Source organism: Anopheles stephensi, chromosome X (genome assembly GCF_013141755.1).
Source record: "Anopheles stephensi strain Indian chromosome X, UCI_ANSTEP_V1.0, whole genome shotgun sequence".
In the NCBI taxonomy this organism is placed as follows: Eukaryota; Metazoa; Arthropoda; class Insecta; order Diptera; family Culicidae; genus Anopheles; species Anopheles stephensi.
In genome coordinates this window covers 881,991-902,532 of record NC_050201.1, presented here as the reverse complement: position 1 = coordinate 902,532, position 20,542 = coordinate 881,991, and the positions used below count along the sequence as shown (strand labels likewise).

Genomic DNA, 20,542 nt, shown 5'->3' with positions numbered 1-20,542 from the left:
GTTCGTAATCTTCTTAGTTATGTACGTCACCACACCTTCCGGTCCGGGGGAATAGCGCCCCAACCGATCGTTTTAAATCGAGCGTAGCAAAAAGTTTTTCACGCAGCGATTCCGGACACGCTCAATTGTGCTGTTAGAAATTAATTTACAACTACCACATCCACCAACCTACCTCCAGCAGATTCGGCGAGCGTCATTACGAGGGCCAGTAGCAGCGCCCTCAGCGGGCTCATTAGTTTCATGACTACTAAAGCTGTGTCGTACGAACGTGCTGCGAGCTTGTTGCGAGTTTGAACGATGCCATTCGAGCCTGTTGTCTCCCCCACCTTCCACCCCCACTCTCTCTCTCACACACACACACACGCCCCGTCCCGTGCACGCGCACACTTACGGGGTGGGAACGGTTCTACTACTGCCTGGTGCTGCTAGTGTCTTGCAAGGAGCATCGTATCATCGCAACGCTCGTGAGAGTATGGACGAGTTGGAACTGTCAGACGAATATACTAATCCGCGTCGAACACGCCAATTGTCTAGCTCCTTGGGTGCTGTTGCATCCCTGGGACACGTGATAGACAGTTTCGTGGTTTATTCCGTTCAAGCGATGGAGCTAGTGGATGGTGCTGTAGATGATGCCCATCTACCATCTACTAGAGCAGCCCGGTTTAGGAACGCTAAAACAGCAGTGTACAACAAGTTCTGAATCTTTGAGAGTTGAGCGTAACAAAAACTCATCCGTGTTACAGCTTCTTCGCCTTCACACATGCACGAAGAAGAAAGCGTATGCGGATCTTTCACGCACTGTTCATGTATGGCGATATCGAAAGACTTGTTACGAATTTATGTCCCTCTCTCTCTCTCTCTCACTCTCTCTCTCTCTATTCTGCTCTCTATCTCTCCTTCTATGTACACAATTACATTACATTACTATTAGCAGTAGCAGTTCGGAAAGATTGGATCACAACTTCGTACGGTTGCCTCATCCAACTAGACGTTAACACACACGTAATATACACGTACCAGGCTCCAACGTGCACCCTTTTGCGAGACAGAGATTGGTAAGACTAATGTGCCCGCACACCGATACACTCACACGCACACACATGTACAGAGAGATACATACGAGAGAGAGGATGAAACCTGGTTTATCGAGAAAGATACTACTGCCACGGACTACCGCTGCTTGATACCGTAAAGGATATATAGGATAGGTTCGTTAGAATCTGTCCGCTTTTGTAAGCGTTTATGCTGATTAGATGAATGATGAGGCTTCTAGCAACAAAAACAAAAAAAAACCCTGCCCGTCGTGGTATTGTCGCAACCGAATGAACACAGCTTCGGGCTGTGCGTGCGCTATAAAACAGCGTGATGCAGCAGCAGGCACGGCACTTTGAAGATAGGTTTAGGAGAAAGTAAAGATGGGGGTTTTGCTTGTTTTTGTTCTCTTCTTGCTGCTGTTCGATCTTCCTTAAGCTGTCATTTCTTATGCTCGCTACTCAAATCACTATTACGCACTGAGTCACTCGTTGAAGAAGAAGACCCTTCCGGTACAGGGTGGTACCGGCGTTCCGGACCGACAACCAAAACAAAAAAATGGCGGAACTGCAGTGTTCCGCGCGTGGTAGAAGAAGGCGCCGAGTTACCGTTGGTTCTCGGATTTAGAACAGTCAGTTCGCCACCGCAGTACCGCACCGTACCAACACTTCGCTTTGCTGCACTTAACTCGCTGACGACTGTTGACCATTATTACACTGAACCGGGCTTACCTGTGGGAGAAAAAAGAGACAGAAAAGAAGAGAGGGCACAGGTTAGACCTACTGCGATAGATGGTGCGTTATAGCGCACTATTGTGCTCATATTGTACAATTAATTGCAGTCGGTACTTGTTTGCCACTCCGCAACGGTGCAGCGAAGGATCCGATGCTTAACCGACGTCAAAGTTTTACGAAATCATTAAGGAAAGTAGAGTACATTACGGCGAGCCGGTCGCGGGACAGGCAGGTATAGGCGAAAGGACAAAAATCATTCAAGCTAGCTGCCCGTTCATGTGCTAGTTTCGACGTATCCAGACAATCACCAATTATCTCGATTGTATCTCGTTCAACTTTACAGTCCAATGACATCGTGATGCAGTGATTTCTCGCTGTCTCCTCGCTAGTTTTGCGCCAGTACGTCCCTTCGCCGAACCGGTATTGCCGCCGGTTGCGGATTAGTAGGACACGGTGGGCAGAACGACACACCGCCGAATGTCTGTGCACGCTCGCGGCCCATGACTGGAATATGAGATCCAGGTTTTTGTTGCTTAGTTTCGTGTCCTACTCTCACCAGGGTGGCAAAAAAAGAAGTTTGCAAACTATCCGAGAACGGGCTCGCGCGCGCGCGCCCTTCTGTCCGATTATGTTTCTGTCGGTATAAATCAACCGAGTGAAATATACGGTTGCATGTTGACGGCTGTACAGCCAGACCACACCACTGCCTGGCGGGCTTCAGTAGTAACAGCTTAGTTACAGCTGAACCACAGCAACAGCAAAAAAAAACAACAACTCCCCAACACTATGCATGTCCATGTCCTACTTTGGGCGTCCTCGTGGAGCTTGGAGCGTTTCTTTCTTTCTCTGTGTGAGTGTGTGTGTGTATGTTTGTGGCTTTATTTGTCGCCATCAGCAAAATTCATCGTTATGCTTACCGCGTGTGGAAATTCTGGGATTTTATTCTGCAGCGCTAGCCGCATGTGACGGATCTCCGCTGTCTCCGGATACTACTCCCCAATGCCAATCACTATTTCGTTTACATTTGTAAGTATGTATGTAAGTTTGTAATGTGTGTTAATGTACGTTCACCTTTTTATCGGGCTTGGGGTTCCACGTTGCCTTGGCAACACACATACACATACAGGCGATAACTGCCCGTTCGTTCGAATAGTAATATGAAAGAATAGTGACGACCTCGAACGACTCTATAGACCCTGGTCAATGAGCGGTGTGTGTGTGTTTGTATGGGTAGTCGGTGAATAATGATCATGATGAGGATGAGGGTAGTGCCACGCTCATGACGGGAAGCCATTTTACGAACGTAATTGGGTGACTCAGTGATGGCGCTCGTAGGCGACAACCTACGCTCCTATAACAGCCTTCCCAGTTTCTCGCACAGTACCACCAGACCGTACCGTTAACTTAGCTAGCTGTCTCGGTGTGGATGAGCGTCGGGACGAGGAGTTCGCTCGGCGATAGCTAAATTGTTTGCACCTACTGACAGCTACATTAATTCACATCGACTTATACGGCTTAAGCAAGGTATCCCCGGGGCACGGAGGATATTGTAAACTTTGCTCGCATGTGTAAGGGATGTGTACCTCCACCAACAACCGCAAGCAATAACAACAACAACAACCACCACCACCACCACCATCGGAGACGTACTGCTTCCGCGTACAATGTCCCGATGTGTCCTTAATGACGTAGTATACCTAGACCTCGCGCTCTTCCGGTAGATGCAAAATCTGGGTGGGTGGCGATTCAAACGGATGTGGTTCTCGCTTTTATTACCGGATCAATGCACATCCTGTTGCCCCACTTTCCTCCCATCACCCTCTGCCCCCTCCTCGTTCCACACCAATCCCTCCATAAGGCATCATCCTGTCATCGGCCGGAAGCGACGGAACAACCAATGTCAAATCATCCGTCGAATGTAGGTCGTCCATTTTTAATGGCATATGATTGGCGCTGTAACTGACACACGAGTGAACAAAACCCAATGCGGAAGGTAGTGAAAGCCTGGCAAGGACGGCAGCAGCAGTAGTATGCAAAAACCATCTAGTGCCACTTAAAGTGGCTCACTAATTGATTCTTGATCCCTTCTCTGGCTCTGCGACTTTGCAGACAGTCTGTATTATGGGCCCTCCGTTTTCTGCTCGCTCACACAAAGCTAAGCTAATCCTAGCTAACTGATACGGGTTTGGGTTGGGGACTTGTGGCGGATCGCCACCACCTAAATGGAAGGGGCAATGGCGGGACGGAAAAATTCTGATCTCATCGCTTTTACTCCCGCAGTGCCGCACCGACGAGCGAAGGTTTCGGTTTCGGGCTTTGTTTGCCGTCTGCAAATATTAAAACGAAACTTAACGTTTTCCGGATTTTGAAGATTTCTTCATGCGTATGTGGTACATGTGTGTGGATCCCGTTTTTGTGGGTCCCGTGCGAGCTCTACAGCAACGCAGGATTCCCTTTTTCCGAAGCAGTGCGACGCTCATTCATGTTTTATTGTAGCAATTAAAAAGTTGAGCAATTCTGTTTGCGTACAGACAAGCGTTTGCTGGGAATGGCAAGGGTGCGCTGTTGATATCGATCAGTGGACGACATTTGCATGAGAAAGGATAGGTCACCCCTCTCACCAAACAGCACACATACGCTGTGAACGCTGTTTTTCGGGAACGATTGTGCACGTCAAACTGTGCTGATGTTGGGCTTTTGGTTGAACCGTAAGGGTGCCGAGGTGCTCCCGGTGCTCCTGGCAGGAGTGCAAACATTCTCACATTTCCAGCCCCGAACAACACTGCCTCAACAGGCGTTTAATAGGAGTTTCCCACGATATTTATGCAGCTCAGGTTAGTATTTTGCACGGCAACGACCATCACGTAGAGGGCGTCGTGCTGGATGGAAAGACCTGTGCGAAATGCGTTAGACACGCACGGGCCAAGGCGTTCCGTGTCGAAGTATCAGGTTCGGTGCCACCACAAAAAAATGAGGGGAAAAAGAGTTACGAAGGTTCATCCGTAATTGAGACCAAGGCATCTCGCTAGGGTACAGGGTACCTACTACCATACGATGTTGGATGTGAGTCGGTAACTGCGGATGCGTCGGTTCTGTCTCTTGCTCAATCCCAAACCTCCGATAGATCCCCGGGACGCGCAGCGACAGGTAAAATGTGTGTTTGGGTGCGTGCTTTCGGGCTATGGTCTGTTCGATGAAAAGACAGGAAGTCACTGAAGGCTTCTATAAATACTCATAACACCCTGCCCCCCCCCACCCCCCACCCGCCATACACAATAGGTTTGTGCCGTGTAGCGAAATGGCGTTTGTTGGTGAAAGCTAAGGAGGAGGAGTAGGGTAATAGGAGAAGAAGAAAAAACACACTGCACGAAGAAGAGCTACTATCGTGTCAAGACCGCCCAGGAGGGTGTTTGGCTTTGTGTGAGTGTGTGTGTGCGCGTTTACGCCGCACTGCTTTTCAGGTGCAAATAGGGAAGGAGGCCATATCGCACTAGCAAAACATGTACATCGCACAGGCAAAGAAAAAGGGGGAGAGAGAGAGGGAAGAACGAGGGCAAAGAGCGCTCATACAGAGCAGAAGAAGAGTGGAGCAACAAAAAAAGTCCTGTCATTATGACTACGAAAAGCCTAGTCGGGCCTACTGCCACAACAGCAACTACTGCGACACATTATCACAATTGGGCACTCCCCTCGCCTCACAAAAGAATACAAAAGCACCTATTCCTGCCCCCGGTACACATACACACATGCGTTCCCCATGTTTAGATCCCTATGCACAGGGTAGGCGAATACCCTTCTACGTTAGGCGTGGGAATTACAGTTGAAGTGAAGGGACAGAGAGAGAGCACACAGAGAGTAGCACACAAAATAGTGAACCAGCTGCTGGGTCTCCAAAAGGTACACCCAGCCACACACACACACACACACACACATACATAGACACAAATCCCCAGGCTCAAGAGTAGCTCAGTGTGGTAGCAATTGACTATATCCATGAAATATTTTTAGCTCAAGCGGTGACAAACAATACACCTCTGTAAATCTATGTGACTGAGTTTGTGTACCGTCTTTTTTCCCTGTAGTTCTTTATATTTATAAGGGGGAGTATGCATCTTTTTTCTGTACATACTCCACCTCTCATATACCCCTTTCTCTATCTCTAGCTCTCTCGCCATCCTTTCGCTCCTAGTGTTTTAGGTTGGCTGGATTTTGGTGCAAGTTCTCCATTTTCTAAAATCACTGCAAGAAATCAAGAAAACCGGCACCGTTGGATCGAGGCCTGCCGAAGAAGGTTTCGATAACTGCGGTGGACTCTCACCTCCCTCGATTCCATCCATTTCTTCAACACAATAACCACCACTGATTAAGCCTACGGTCTGACGGTCGATCAGCATTTTGTATACCGGAGGTGTTGTTTTTTTTTTACGTGCGCGTTTACACAGGAGTGACACCAGCCACCAACCGTTGGGTGTGACTAAAATGCTGTTGCATAGCAAGGGGAGAAGGGGGGTTGGTGAAGCTGTTGTGTGCAGCTAGACGCGATTCGGATGAAAAGTGATAGTCAAAAATCGTTGGTGCAAAAGTAAAGGTCCTCCGGGTGGTACCTTCAAGAATTCTTCTTGACGTACACTTCAAACCACTGGAAGCAAGGCGTACGGTTGAGGTGTGGGAGGAAAGATGAGAGTAGCAGCTTTCAAATAAGGACCTACTTTCTCACAATAGCGCTAGAGTATTCATTGCACTTTTAGGTACTGTGAAGCGAGAATTCATAGTTAATACACCGAATACTAGAAGCTTCTGATCGAGCCACTAAGGACATGAAGTTGTCTTTTTTATATCACTGAGACATCGAGACTCAGAGGAATCTCCTGAAAGTTGAATTAATAATAATACTTGCAGTTCAAATTATCTTTAATCCATGAAGTCATTTCTACATCTTAGTATCTAAGCAGCAAGATGATTCTCATAGGATTTCCAACGAGCATAAAACGAATTATTATACCAATAATGCAGAGGCACAAGAAAAAAAGTGTATCCAAAAGCAGCTTCTAAAACCATATCGAGTACTTTTTGTCGGGTTTACCTTGGCCATAAGCTTCCTTCAAAGTTTTGTTTTTTTGTTTTTGCTATCCCCTTTGTTTTGTGTGGCATCCCAACTTACAGAGGACTTTAAATTTTTGCGGCCTGCTCGGGCTCTCGTTCAATATTTTTTGATCCCCAATTTTCTCCATACTTTTATTCAATTTTTTTGTTCTCCTCTGCCTTGTATTGTTTCAGTCACCTTTTTTGCTGGCATTGCCTCTACTGTTGCTGCTGCTACTTTGGTTTTGTTCTGCTGCTTACTCTGGGCCTCTGGACAAATTTCGAACCAAAACCATAATTGGCTCAACAGCGCAAGTGTGACATGGGATGCGTTAATTTCATTTATTGTCCTTTTTTACCCCTCACTCCGGCCGTACCTTTCGTCTATCTGGCTTCTAACACCCAATCGCCCAGCTCACCAGCTCCACCATGAACGGGGACACCAGCCATTTTGCAAGCGACAAAGGGGGTGATGTTGGTGGTTGTTCGGTTGTTTTGTTCCTTCGAAACAAAAGCCCGTAAAGGTACCCGTCACGGTTTTGCACCGAAACTGAAGGCGAAGAGAGATATTTCGGTCGGTAAATATTTAAAACCCAGGACCCGACCAAGGCGAACCTAACCTAACGTGGACTAAACGCTTCACGGCGGTGGCAAAGACGGGCAGGCAATGGAGAAAGGCTTAATTTCTAGGCACTCGCTGTAGAATACGAATAAACCCCAGCCCGCAACCCACACTGCTTACCATATACCTCCGGACGCTTCTCCGCCAACTTTCCTGCATTCCCGTTCCCCCAAGGATCGGGTAAAACAAAACACCCAAAGTTGTCGTAGTCCAATTAGAAACTTAAGGCCTCCAATTTTTGTTTCGTTCCCTTTTTGTGGAGGGGATCCACGCAAATTGCTTTCTCGCTGTGTTTTTGGGATGGTGGATCTCCTCCGTCGTTCTCCTCCTGTCTTTCATTCCCTTCCGCAGTCAACCAAACAGACCGAAGAAAATTTGAAAGGTCTTAAACACCGTACCATCATCGGCATCATCCGGCCATCTTGTTCGCTCTTCGCTTACGGCAAAAGTTTCGAACACATTTTGCATCGATAATATTTATCAAAAAATGCCGCCCCCTCTCCCACACACACACCCACACACATAACATCACGACCAAAATGTACCACACCAAAAAATGGCCGTTATTCGTCCATTTTGTTTTTCATTCTTTCGTTGTCCTCAGGATTTTTTTTTTGGTTGTTGTTGCCAGTGATGTTTTGTGATTGTCCTTCCGGTTTGCTGTGATTAAAGCGCACCAGGCTCGGATCTGGTTTCTGGGTACCCCGAAATGGGATTCATTTTAATTAACTCGACAACCAAACTCCGGGCGGCAGCAACAGCGCGGTTGTTTCGTTTAGATTTGCCTTGAGAAGGATGCCCGCCTGGATGGGCTGTGTCCTTCGACAAATGACTTAACATCGTAAATGAATGCTTATTAAATTTATTTACCGCACCAAGGTCTCTTCTCATCATCGCAATCAGGTTCAATTAAACAACGAAAAAAAAGTCGGACAATGTCAGGGCCCGAAACCCCTGACACACATGCATGGTTCCGGGAGCTGACCGTGAAGTCCACGCGGGTACACAATTCTAACGTAATTATCAACACGGGCCTGGCAACACTGTGCAGCGGATGCAGTAGTAGCACCAGCCAACAGCGTTTTAACCGAAAGGATCTGTCAGAAAACCGAACCGGAAGAAAATTAGTAAACTTTTGATGCAACAACAGCAACAACAACAAAAAACGGACACTTCACTAAACGAGTAAACAATACATAAAACAGAAGTTGTATGCTGCTGAAGCTGCTGCTGCTGTTCCTGCAAATGTTTTTTTTTTGTTTTCGTCGGTCGAGAGATAACTTTGACCGTGTGTTAATGGAGGGCGTGAAGAAGCCCGTTTGCGGGTATATGTGAGTGTGTGTAGGTTTGGTCGATCGTTTAGTTAGGGGTAATTGTCGGAAATTAAAATAAAAGTATAATGCTTTTATGAGCATACGTGTGTATGTGTGTGTTTGCTCAACGATCCTTGCTGTGCTTTGCACGGCAGAAAGCAAATACAGTGCGCGTCCTAATTGCCCACTCTGTATGCGTGCGCTTTTGTTGTGTAAAAAGGCAACACTCACACAAAGGGACCTCAAAAGTAGATTAAATATGAACATTATTTTGCATACCTTTAGGCGCGCTTGTTCGCATTTTTGTTGTTGTTGTATGTGCTTGCTCTGGAGATCTCGTGCCTGGCCTGCCTATAGAAGCTCGGGCCTCAGAGCGACTGTTTCCATTCCGAATGTAGGCAATCCGCAAAGCATAATAATCTCATTTGTATCTTGTCACAATTTTCAATGCCTGATTCAACCGGGGACGCTCCTTAACCGCAAGATAACGGTGGGGAACACGGGAGGTCCGTCCTCTTGCCGTACCAGACAGAGATTGCAAACGATTGTAAGTGGTTTACAGCACCTTCTTCTTTTCTGCACAAACACACACACATTCTGAGTGCAGCTTTGTCTCGATCGGCAATCGACCAGTGACGAGCGGATGGTAAACCTTCTGGTACCTTTAGGATACCTTTAGTATCTCTATACCTATCTGGTGACTGTGCCTGTGTGTGTGTGCGTGTTTTATACGGTAAGAAAATTTGTATGGAAATCAAGGCACTGAGGTAAAACCCGGCGAGTGAACAAAAGCGCAGAACTCTTTCACGTGACTTCGACGATTTTTGTTTTGCCTGCTTCTACTTCTGGTCGCCTCTCCTTTGCCCACTGGCGTAGTACACGTACCTATAGCAACCTTCCCAAACCAGCTCTTCTTCGAGTCGAGCAGAGACGCCTACCATCAACTATATAAGCTGGACGAGAAATCGCATTCGACAGGCAACAGAAAAAAGTGGGCGATTCCTCGTAACATCGGTTGAGAAATCTTGCGTGGTTTGCGCTACTATTAGAAAAAAGCCCTACTTATTGGTACGACCAGCGATTTGAATCTATATGGGTCTTGTGCTGCTGCTGCTGCTGCGGTTGGTTGGGATTGGTTTCGCTGCAGTAGTAGGAACAGTACCCACAACTACTCTACCCTATTGTGTGTTTGTGTGCTGATTGTGTAGTCGACGTGTGCGTTTTGCTGTGTTCCAGCACAGAGCGTTCGCCCTCGATTTTCTTTTCCTCCCTTCGACAAAAGTGTAAACCACTTCGGTGATGCTCTAGTTCCTTTCTTTATCGTATCGATCCACGTGTTAAAAAGAAGTTGAATTCCCACCACGCACTACTACGCGTCGGATTTCTTATCGGAGGACCTGCCAGGATGATGCAATGTGTTTTGTGTACGTGGGTCGGTACGACGGTGGTCACGAATATCACTTGATAAATAAACTCCGGTTGACTGCTTGCATCCATGCCTGGGAATGCTCCATCGGCAGTCCCGAGTCCGGAGTTCCAGCAATTCTATTGCCCATTTTCCAAATAATCGCCAGCTTCGGGTGTGGCGTATGGGAGCAACGACTAACGACTAATGACAGCTTTGTAACGCCTGTCAAAAAACTGTCACATTTTAATTGCTTCCAGACACACAGCTTTACGTTTCATTATCTTCGCTGTCGCTTCATATGTGGGTTAAGTTAATATCTTAATCAACTCACACAACCCCACACCGAGTTCAATTCCGAGCAGGCAGCCACTCCGAGAAAGCCTGTCAAAGTCGATGCGTGCCTGCGTGTGTGTGTGTGTGAGATGTACTTTTTACTTCTCTCTCGCCGCACGAAACAGACGCGGTGTGGGTGCGGCCCCGCACCTCACTGTCACCATCGAGAAGAGTCAGTGAGCAGATGTGTAGATGTTGGACCCACCAGTCAGCCAACCATCCAACATTGCCAACCAGCAGTTGGCAAGCAGAATCGGTCTCGGTGTATGCTGACGAAAGTGCACTTCTGCGTAGGCGTGTCTTAAAAAGCAATAATTCTTTGAAAAGTATACATTTATCACAAACACGAAAGCGTACCCTGTTTCTAACTGTGGCTCATCACTACATTTCTGCGCTGCCGCTTCAAATCCCGGCCCCCCTCCGACACCTACGGCATGCGGTGCGGTGAGGAGCACAATGTTGCGGATGTGTAACGCTCTTGGGCCAAGTACAGTCGACCGCCTTTCGTACTGTTCTAGATTTTTACCTCACTCGAATGCCAGCCCGGAATGAGGGATCGGAAGTGTTGTTAGCGTACCACAGTGGGGTTTACTCCTACGGTTTCATTACTTCGGGCGAACCTTGTCTACATGCGCTGTTACGGCAGCGGGCAAGCAATAATAGCACAAAAATACGCAACTATCTCTACATGATATCCCATCACGACACTGTACGCTGTTAGTTCTTCGAAACAGCAAAGCGAAGTCGAAAAAAAATGCGCATCAAAATGGCAATTGCTCAGCAAGGGGTACTACCATCCAGTACACAGGAGTACGCTTGTTGGACAGTAGTCAGCGTCTGGTATATTGGTAAATGTCATCCAAACGCACTGCATCGACAACGACGCCCAGAACCGGACCTCCCTGCACGACGATCTCGATGTCGGACACAAAAAGGGACAAGCGTGTGTTTTTTTCCTTGGTGCATTTGTAACGTACGCCACACTACACGGCGCCCATCTGCTGTCCTACAGCCAAGCACGCGGCAGTAATACAGTGCTGCCAAAACTAGAGCAACCAAACGGTGTCTTGGATGGGGAGGAGAAGAAACGGAATAGCCGAGTTTCATCGATGCTCGGAACTTGTTGGGTTGACTAATGAGTTATCTCGTCTCACAGCAACCACTCATGCCTAAGGTCTAGGTCTAGCACCCCACATCAAACCGGGGCAAGAAAACGCTCGGCCAAGGTCAGCCCGTTGCAATTCGTCCGAAGAGTTGTCTCCCAAACAATGTCTACCAAAAAACCACTCCACGCTAAATCTGGAGCAGACAGAGCAGTACACCGTTCACAAAAAAAAAAAAAAAAAAAACAAAACAACAGGGGTTTTGCAAGGTAATAACTCATCCTGAAACAACTATTTTAGTGTGCAGTGTGCAATACGAGCTGCCTGCTCCAGATAGATGTTGCTTATGGGCTTCATGTTAGAATTCGAAAATAAACAGTTCCTTGAAGTTAAATTACAGCAACACTAGCCTCAGATATTGAGGATGTCCTGTGCTTAGTGCCCGTGCAGAGGTAGCTGTATGGTAGTACGAATACTGGGGTCTTGCGCCGACCTTGAAACAGACAAAGGTCAGAATGCTCTCGAGCATTTTGGAATGTTATATGGGTGAGTGTGTGTGTGTTCCATTTATGCCGAGGTTCCCTGGTAGAATCGAAATCAACTCCCTTTTATTTGTGCAACAAAAATGGGGCGCGCGCACAGTAGTATGTTGGTCCTTTAATTGGGGACAGCGACAAATCTCGGCCAATGGTGATTTTAAGTGATGAGGCAGAACATTTCTTTCAACACCGAAAACAGAGCGTTTCGCCAAACGTGTCCTAATGGGTGATTAGGTTGTGGTTTAGCGTGCCTGTGTGTGCGTGTGTGTGTGTGTATGAAGTGTGAATAGTGGAATGCTATTAGTGGTCGACCAGTTTACTATATACTGTTGCTATCAAAGCGATTGTGCCACACACGCGTTTGCCTACATTTAGGCGCGTTTCATGCATGACGGGAGTGTCCGAGTCCCTGTGAAATAGAATCGCCATATTGCGCTACAAATTGCTGACCCTCATTTCAAATTTTCATTTGATCCTGGTAATGCTGGTTAAACATTGATAAACAGAATGCGAAATTAGATGCAACATTGGATACCTTATTCTGCTGCTATGTTTTGTTTTTTTGGTTAAATTGTACCTTTAACTAAAACTTTATGCAAGTTTTTCGCTAATCATTTTCCATGTAAGATTGGGGTGATTGTTACGGAAGGTTTCCCAAGCCGAGGCACAAAGTAATGCAACTCGTACAGCTAAATTACATTCGTTTTTTTTCTACGTATTTACAAGTTTGCCAGCACTGCGGACTAAACTTCCAGTAGACCCACTCTTACACACTCACAGGTACTCACGGTTTTTACTCAACGATGCCCATATTTGCAGCTAGTTTTCCAGAAGTTGGTCGTCCGCTGATGTTTAACGTCACTCAAACCGCATCAGGTAATGCTAATAATTCTCTGAACTGAACCGCCACGTTACGAAGAATAAATTGCGACCAGATGGAATGTCTGTCGTTAGCTTTCTCTCTCTACGTATGTCTCCAATCAATTGCTATCAATTGCACAAGAAGCGCTTTTGTTTGCATCATAATCAAAGTAAGGCAACAGCAGCAACGGCAACAAAAAATGTGAATATACCGAGACAGCGAGCCGTGTACCGTATGCACGGCAGTAGGAAAATAGAACCCAACCCCATACTAATTGCTTTCATGCGAAGGGATCCATAGTGGCGAGTTGTCATGCCATTAGAGGAACACAAAGAACCACCGCACACCACCATCTATACGTCCGTCCGGCCAGGCGGCCGTCCGCTGAAAAAGCGAGACTTTGTCGTTTGCAAATCTCCATTGCCAGATTGTGATTTCGAGCTAGAAGTGTGTTGCCTCGGTGTGTGTATATTTTTTTTTGTGCGAGTGTTGTTCCGATTTAAATGGAACACCACTGCATCCTCTAGAGTGACATTCGCACAAAAGGTAACCGGTGTCGGTGACGCTCTAGACACACAGCTCTACACACGGCGACACTCGCCAAGAGCTATGGGAAATCGACTCCATGGTGATAAGACAAGACACTAATAATGGCAGCAAGCAGTGTTGTGTGTGATGCGATGGTTTTTGAGGTTGGTGCTGATGCTGCTGCTGATGAAGTTGACGAAGGTATCGCCGGTGCAGAAAGCGAGACTGAAGTATAAAATATGCGTTCATGAGATTCTTTTTCTGCAACCGGGGAATGGGGCGTGTCGTCAGTTTGATGAACCGATCAAATATTTAATGAGTTTCATTTTGCATCAAGGACTGCATTTAAACAATGTTCAGCCGGGGTCCGGCAGTCCGCATTCGAACCCGCTTACAAGCAAGACGGTGCGAAATATGAAGCATCTTCAACTAAACGAGATAAGCGCAATTGTGTGCCCGCAACAGTTTAAAGTTTTGCCCGCGCCGCCCGAATCCACAGGTCAGGGCGCGAAGATGGCCGGGCACCAAGGCTTCAAGGTGCACACGAGCCACGAAGACGAAGCAGAAAGCAAGTGAATTGAATTGAGATGATGAGTAAAGCTTGCAGTAGCGTAAAAAGCGTCCTCCGACGACGATGCCGCCCCTAGCCGCCCCTTTTCGTTTAGCCACACAGTTTGACAATTCTCGTGCGACAAAATCCGGTGAAGCGCATCGCGAAGCGAAACTATCTTTATCTGTGCGAACGCTGCCTGTGTCCCAAAGCAGGGACGGCGAATGAAGTAGACAGCCGAGGCTTGCCTACTGCCTCCTTCACCAAAGGCAGCAGCAGCAGCAGCGGCATCAGCAGCAGTACGCTTGTCAGCAGCAAATCAAAAGAATCATCTCACTCGTTTACCCGGATTCTAGCGTTACGTTTCAGCCTCGCTCATCTTTTGCTTCTTCATCCTGTGTTTTTTTTTCTTCCTATTTGCACACCCCGGTTCGCTGTATCTCACTCTTGGCAGTGTGCTCCGTTCCGTTCAACCACAGCAGTCATAACAACAATCAAATCTACTAGGTTACGGATCCTTGCCATCAGATGAACACTTGTGAGACTCTCGAGGGAGATCTGAGCCTTCTTGCATAACAACTCTGGCTTTCCTACCGAACCGGTAGCTACAGCAAGGATAGGTTTTGCCGTACATGTGTGACTGTATGGCGAGAAAGTGCGGTACATGCGGTGCAGCTGCAGGAGAAGGCAGTGAAGGTGATGTAAATGTTCTGAATATGAATGTCATTCCTCCAACGGCTAATCGAAGGCTTTCTTCTACAGGGCTTGGGAATCTCTCGCTTTGAAGGCCATATTTCATCTCGGCGCTCACACCCGTAGCTGTCGTAAGCTTACGAGCTATTAACCAAAGGAATCCAAATATAGAGTGGGACCACCACCCTCTTTCGAGCACACACTCACACACACACACACACACACACACACATACGGTTTCTTCGGCCATCATCTTGCATTAGCGTTTTGTGTGCGGTGTTGTATTGATGGGGAGGGTGGTCTGAGAGACCCGGGATCAAAGTGTTGGAAAAGTCAACTATCTGAACGTGTTTGATTCCCATTCACATAACGGAGGTTCGTGCAAGACATGATGTAGCCGATAAATGTCAGAACATCGGCGAAACCCCCGCGAACCCTGCGGCGGCTCCGGTCGGCGAAGTAACCCACCCACCCAGTAACCCACCGTGGCACCATTACCATTACCCAAGGCCCATTCCTGTCAAATCAGCCTGTCCGTAGCAGCACTTCATTTTGAAAACGCTCGGGATATTACGTGACGTTTGTCTTCTCCCGGCAGCAGGCGACTGGCGCTACTGATGCTGCTGCTGCTGCTGCTGGACAATCGGTTTGGATTGCTAGCTGGCTGGCTTCTTCTTGCTGCTGCTGCTGCCTTTGTTCGCTGCTGCACGGTCAAAGGTTCAAATCCCGTCCGAACTTTCACTGGTGTGTGATGAACGTTAACGCATGAATGGCTATTCTGGCAGTGGTAAAGCTTCCATAGGTACATAAAGGCCACCCAGACCAGCCAAGAGCAATGTGAGTGAATGAGCGAATGAATAGGGCAAGGGGAACCTGAAGGAAGATTGGTTCCCAAGACTGTGCACAAGTTCGTTCGCTAGATAGATATAGAAAGAGGAGCAAGAGGACTAAAGAAAGCAAAAAAAAAGTACATGCTTCTCACACACAGCAAAGAACGGTGCACAAGGTATTGCGAACAAAAATGGGTAGTTTGAGAATTTTTTTTGTCTGTGTTTGTGTGTGTGCTGCTTGTGTGTGTGGGTTCGTCCTTTCGTCTTACCCTCAAACACCGCATCAAGTTATAATAGACTGGTGGTAGAGTGACTGGTGAAAGGGAAGGGAGGTCGTAGGGTAGGGAAAAAGTTTTACGATAAATTATTCCTCCAACATAGCTGCTTTTTCTCGAGCGCAGCTGGAGAGAGTTATCGTTGATTCTTGTGCAGCGAATATTTTGTGTTCCTTTACTTTTATTGGAGGTACTGTCGGTGATGTCTAACTTCAGCTAGCTTTATATATACATATACATTTTAAATATAATGTCAAAATCGCTCAACTGCGATAGCATTTTGTGGCATATTGGTAGCTCGTGGGACTACCTATTCCCATTCCCAACATAAAGATTCTACTGGATGAGCTGATTTCAATCAGCTTCGGAGGTATCCAACATTTCCAGAGATGTCTAAGATCATCAATTACATGTTTGTCCCACCAAGTAGAGCTTTAAGGTATCAGCTAGAGTAGAGATGTGCTAAAGCAATAGGGCTAGATGGAAGATGGTACTTACGATCGGCCACTGTTTGAATGGTGAGCGTGTGCAACATTTGAGCGTAGAAGTCTTTCTTTTCGGGGACTGTTTCAGGCTTGTATTAATATTTTTCTTTATGCTTAAATACTCATTTAGTTGATTGTTGGCACTGGCCACACACACTAATAGTCCTGCACACGCATTAGTTGATCGTTGTGGCGTCCTTTAGTGAGGTTTCACGCGCGCCCTTACATTCACTTGATGCACCACAGCACACAATCAAACACACGCGTTCGCACACACGCAAGCACACCGACACTGGACACAAATGTTTCTAAAGCACAGCCGAGTGGAGAGTGAAAATTACAAACCGAAAAAAAACCGAAAAAAGAATCGAATGCTCTAAGTTCACACCGCACCGATTATTGTTTCGCCACTTGTCAAACTCATTAACCGATCTATAATCTAGACCTAGAGGTAAACCTGCGAACGAAGAAAGAGCGACTTAAAGCGACCGATATTTCACAACGTTTGTACACGAATCTGGGCTATGGTCTGGTGTCTGCGAATTGTAAACCTCAGGGCACCATATGGTTAAGGTTCGCCTGTACCTCAATGTTCTAGGTATGGAGTCGGTGGAGAACGACTAGGAGCTCCCTAGGGCGAAATGTAAATTTTCAAGTCGAGTCTTGCAAGATGAGCAAACACACATGCCTCACGGTACAGAATGAGGGGTTAGTCGTGGGAGGACTAATACTATTAATCACCAATGTTCCGTTCCTGGCACCCGCTTGAAATCTTGACTGCAGGCAGGCAATCATTAGCACTGTCTTAACTTGTGAGAACAACAGCCCACTGCTTCCTGGTACAAATTTTGATAAGGTCAAATGGTTCACAACACCAGCAGCTCACTATATTGCCCGGGTAGTATATCAGGCCAGTAGTTGCCGATAAGTAGGCCCGTTTGGATGCGACAATCACTGTCGATTCGAGAGTCGAAAAGTGTGCTCCAAAACCACACGCTACTACCCGTTCATCAAGCTATCACTTTGCCAGTTAACCACATCATTCAACCTTTCCTGCCTATCTATTTAAGTCACTGAAAAGTTGTTCGCATACGAGCGTAAAACATCGGTAATCGCGAACAACGCGTCAACTTCGCACACAGTGTGTCACTGCCACGCTTCACAACGGGAACTCTCAACTGTAACTCTACTGGCTGTTGGAGTGCTCCGCTGCAGCCAGCCAAGAAACCTGACAGTCTTGGGCGGATGGCTGATAGTAGTACAGTTTAGTGTATTACCGCACCTCGACCATCTAGTGGTAGTTCCGAAAATTTTGTGTTCAACACTCACGAAAGCACAACCGAAACTGGTTCACATCTTGCTGAGCAGCACCTGAACAAGGAGGCTGGCCCAGTGTGCTCCGTACACTCGCTCGCGTCCGCGTTACGAACGACTTCGGCAGTGTGTATCCCTTCGCCTCTCCCTATACCCTATAGCCGCTGGTCCGCCAGTTTCACTTCTCTGCCACGCAACTCACGTACTCTTCAGTGCGAGGCTGTGTGTGAGTGACTGAGGCTTTGTAGTGGTGGCGTTGTACGTACGCACGCCAGCAATCCCTTGCGCCACGCTCATTTCTGCAAACCGAGCGAGCGAGGGCCCGAAAAGCCGGAGAGCTTTTCTTCTGACGCGCTTTGGCTTTCAGGTGTGGATACGGATTTTCCGATTCGGCTACGATTCATCTGCGTTGTGTTGTGCTAGGGATGCTCTCGGGTTTTGCGATTTCCCAGGATTTTTGCATTCTTGCTGTCTCGCTTACAGCTTACCGTTCCGGTATCGGTCACTCTCGCTCTTGGGCGCTCTGTACGATCGAAACGGAACTTCGGTCCTTGCTATACGCGTCCCGTTCCTGCCGGTGGACTAGTGTTTCTAATTGTTTATCTGAGTGCGCGACCGCGAGCGAGAGTGAGAGAGCGAAAGTGAGAGAGCGAGAGCGAGCGAGTGAAAGTAGAATGAAAGCTCAACATACAAACTTGACGTTGTTGGAAGCTATCAAACAGAGCCCGATAGTGTCAAACAAACAAAATGTTACTTTTCAAGCAATTCATGTCCACAAGCCTCTGACAATGTCTCCAAGTACAGTAGTAGTAGCAGTACTAGTAGTAGTAGTAGTAGTAGTAGTAGTAGTAGAAGTATTAGTAATGGCATCTAGCAATTGGTTTGGCAACACGGCCATCATAACCAAACTTTGTAAATAATTTTTTGTTCGCCTCATCAAATTTCAAACTTTAGTCATCAAAACTGTTTCTGATACGATTGCTGCTAGAACTGAAGTTGTGAACCCCGTGACTGAGTTGTGATACAAATTCACGGCCTGGTGCAAAACGGATCTCCCTAGGATCATGTCCGAGTCCGAGCTTTTCACGGTGGGCAAAAACGTTCCCAAAGCTCCACACAACCGTAGGAAGCCTCTCCGCAAGTTCGCTCCCTTATCAAAAGGCTTATCATTGTTCCATTATCGATTCGGATTATGGTAAATGTACCGCGTGCCGTACGCACCTAATCAGCATCGCCTCCACCTGGTTACGTTACGTGGAGCATTGTTTCAAACTCCCGTAACGAGAGGCAAACCTTAAGCTCTGTTTGTCACCGTATCGCAAGACTTTATCGAACGTCGGAAGTGTTCATTAGCTCGTTCGAGTGTACAAGTGTCGCAGCGCGTACGTTTAACGCTCCGAACGACAGTTTTAAACCGGATGATCGTGTGGAGGTTTCACTTTCACGCCTAAATGTATGCACTGCAAAAACCACCCTTGCACGCTTGATATCGGTTTTCCACGTTGGAGGATCATCGGGAATCTTAAGTTTTCAAGAATTTCCATCAATCCGAACGCACACCGAACGCTGTCCTCGGCCGCCCTTCCGGCGATTCTTATCCCAAAGTTTCACCTACTAACACATACACACACGCACATACAAACGGCATTATACACAGCGAAACGAACAGAAGCAACACATTCGAAGCAGAGCACGAACAACGTGCACAAATATATGGTGTATGGCAAACCTTCCAGCCCTCCGCTCCTCTCTCTCCTTTTCTCTCACTCCTTCGCTCTATTTTTCTCGCTCTCTCGTGCATCCCACTCCCACTAGTGGGCTAGTACATTCGGAACAAAATACCGAAGAAAAACTCACAGAGGGCGCCGCCGTCACACAACTCTACCCGATTAGACGAGCGTAGCATCTAACCAAAAACACAAAAAAACTCGATCCCCCACACACACACACATACAGACAGACACATGCTGTCACCTTCACAGGACGGTTAGATATTCCGCTTGGTCGGCAAATGTCGCACCCTGCCAACTACGGACTGACTCCTGAGCCAACCTCACCGATCCGAACAGTTTGAAGTTTCAAAAGCTTTTTTCCTGTTTTTAGATTTTTGTTTTCGCCTCTCTTAGGGATCCGACGCTATCGAACGCTTACGGAACGCGCGTTAAGTGCGTGTGGCACACGTTCCCCGAACCGTGTTTGTGAGGAAGCTGCGCCTTTTCTGTATAGGGCGGTCAGCGAACGAGACAGCAACAGCGAACCTCGGAATCTTGGGAGAGATTCACTGCCGAAGTTGTGATTAAGCTTTGCTCGTCTGTCTCTCGGGTTCTTCCCCGAGCCAACCGTGCCCTTACCCTAGCCACCGTTCACTACACACTTTTTCGGCAACTTTCGCCCGACGGTAAAGCGGCGACGGCGGCATTTAGCGAAAATTGCGCCTGAAAGGTAGGCAAAGCGGCACGCACACACCGGCGGCAGCGGACTCGAGAGCGCGCGCGGTGAGCGTTCGTGCCCTTCGTTCGTTCGGGCATTCTTTCACTGTATGCGTATGTGCTGTTGCCGTTTGGGTTGGTGTTGTTGTGGTTGTTGCTGTTGCTGGGGTTTTTGTTGCTAGCGCGCCCTTTCTGCCAGCCTAGAGTTCTAGTGTACGCTGTTTGGGTGAAAATATGAAGGGCGCAAGCGCTTCTCCACCGTGTGTGCGTATGTGTGTGTCCGCGCGCGCGTTTGTGTGTGCCTGTTTGTGTGCGCACGGGAAATCTCCAACGCCGGGAGGGACGGTGGTACGGTTTGCTGGAGTACCCGGAGCCCTTTTGCTGGAAAATCTGTGAGAAAACCCAACCGT

The 20,542-nt window shown here is 47.5% G+C and overlaps 2 protein-coding genes across 26 annotated transcripts in view; one reads left to right on the top strand and one right to left on the bottom strand.

The window, feature by feature from the left end:
• The window catches only part of LOC118502616 (prolyl 4-hydroxylase subunit alpha-1-like), an 87,144-nt gene that overhangs the window by 18,070 nt on the left and 48,532 nt on the right, over positions 1–20,542 (top strand). The window lies entirely within an intron of this gene.
• The window catches only part of LOC118502505 (disintegrin and metalloproteinase domain-containing protein unc-71), a 100,212-nt gene that overhangs the window by 46,394 nt on the left and 33,276 nt on the right, over positions 1–20,542 (bottom strand). For 2 of the 24 annotated variants that reach the window (XM_036034854.1, XM_036034845.1), the window contains exons 1-2: positions 16,403–16,846; positions 173–1,763 (exon numbers count right to left, since the gene is read on the bottom strand). The exons of 20 other annotated variants lie outside the window; for them this stretch is intronic. In XM_036034854.1, the coding sequence (XP_035890747.1) occupies positions 173–242 (70 nt within the window). In that variant the 5' untranslated portion in view covers positions 243–1,763; positions 16,403–16,846. Of the gene's footprint in view, positions 1–172; positions 1,764–16,402; positions 16,847–17,671; positions 17,793–20,542 lie in introns of those variants that run through there. 2 more of the 24 variants (XM_036034825.1, XM_036034835.1) reach the window with 2 other exon arrangements.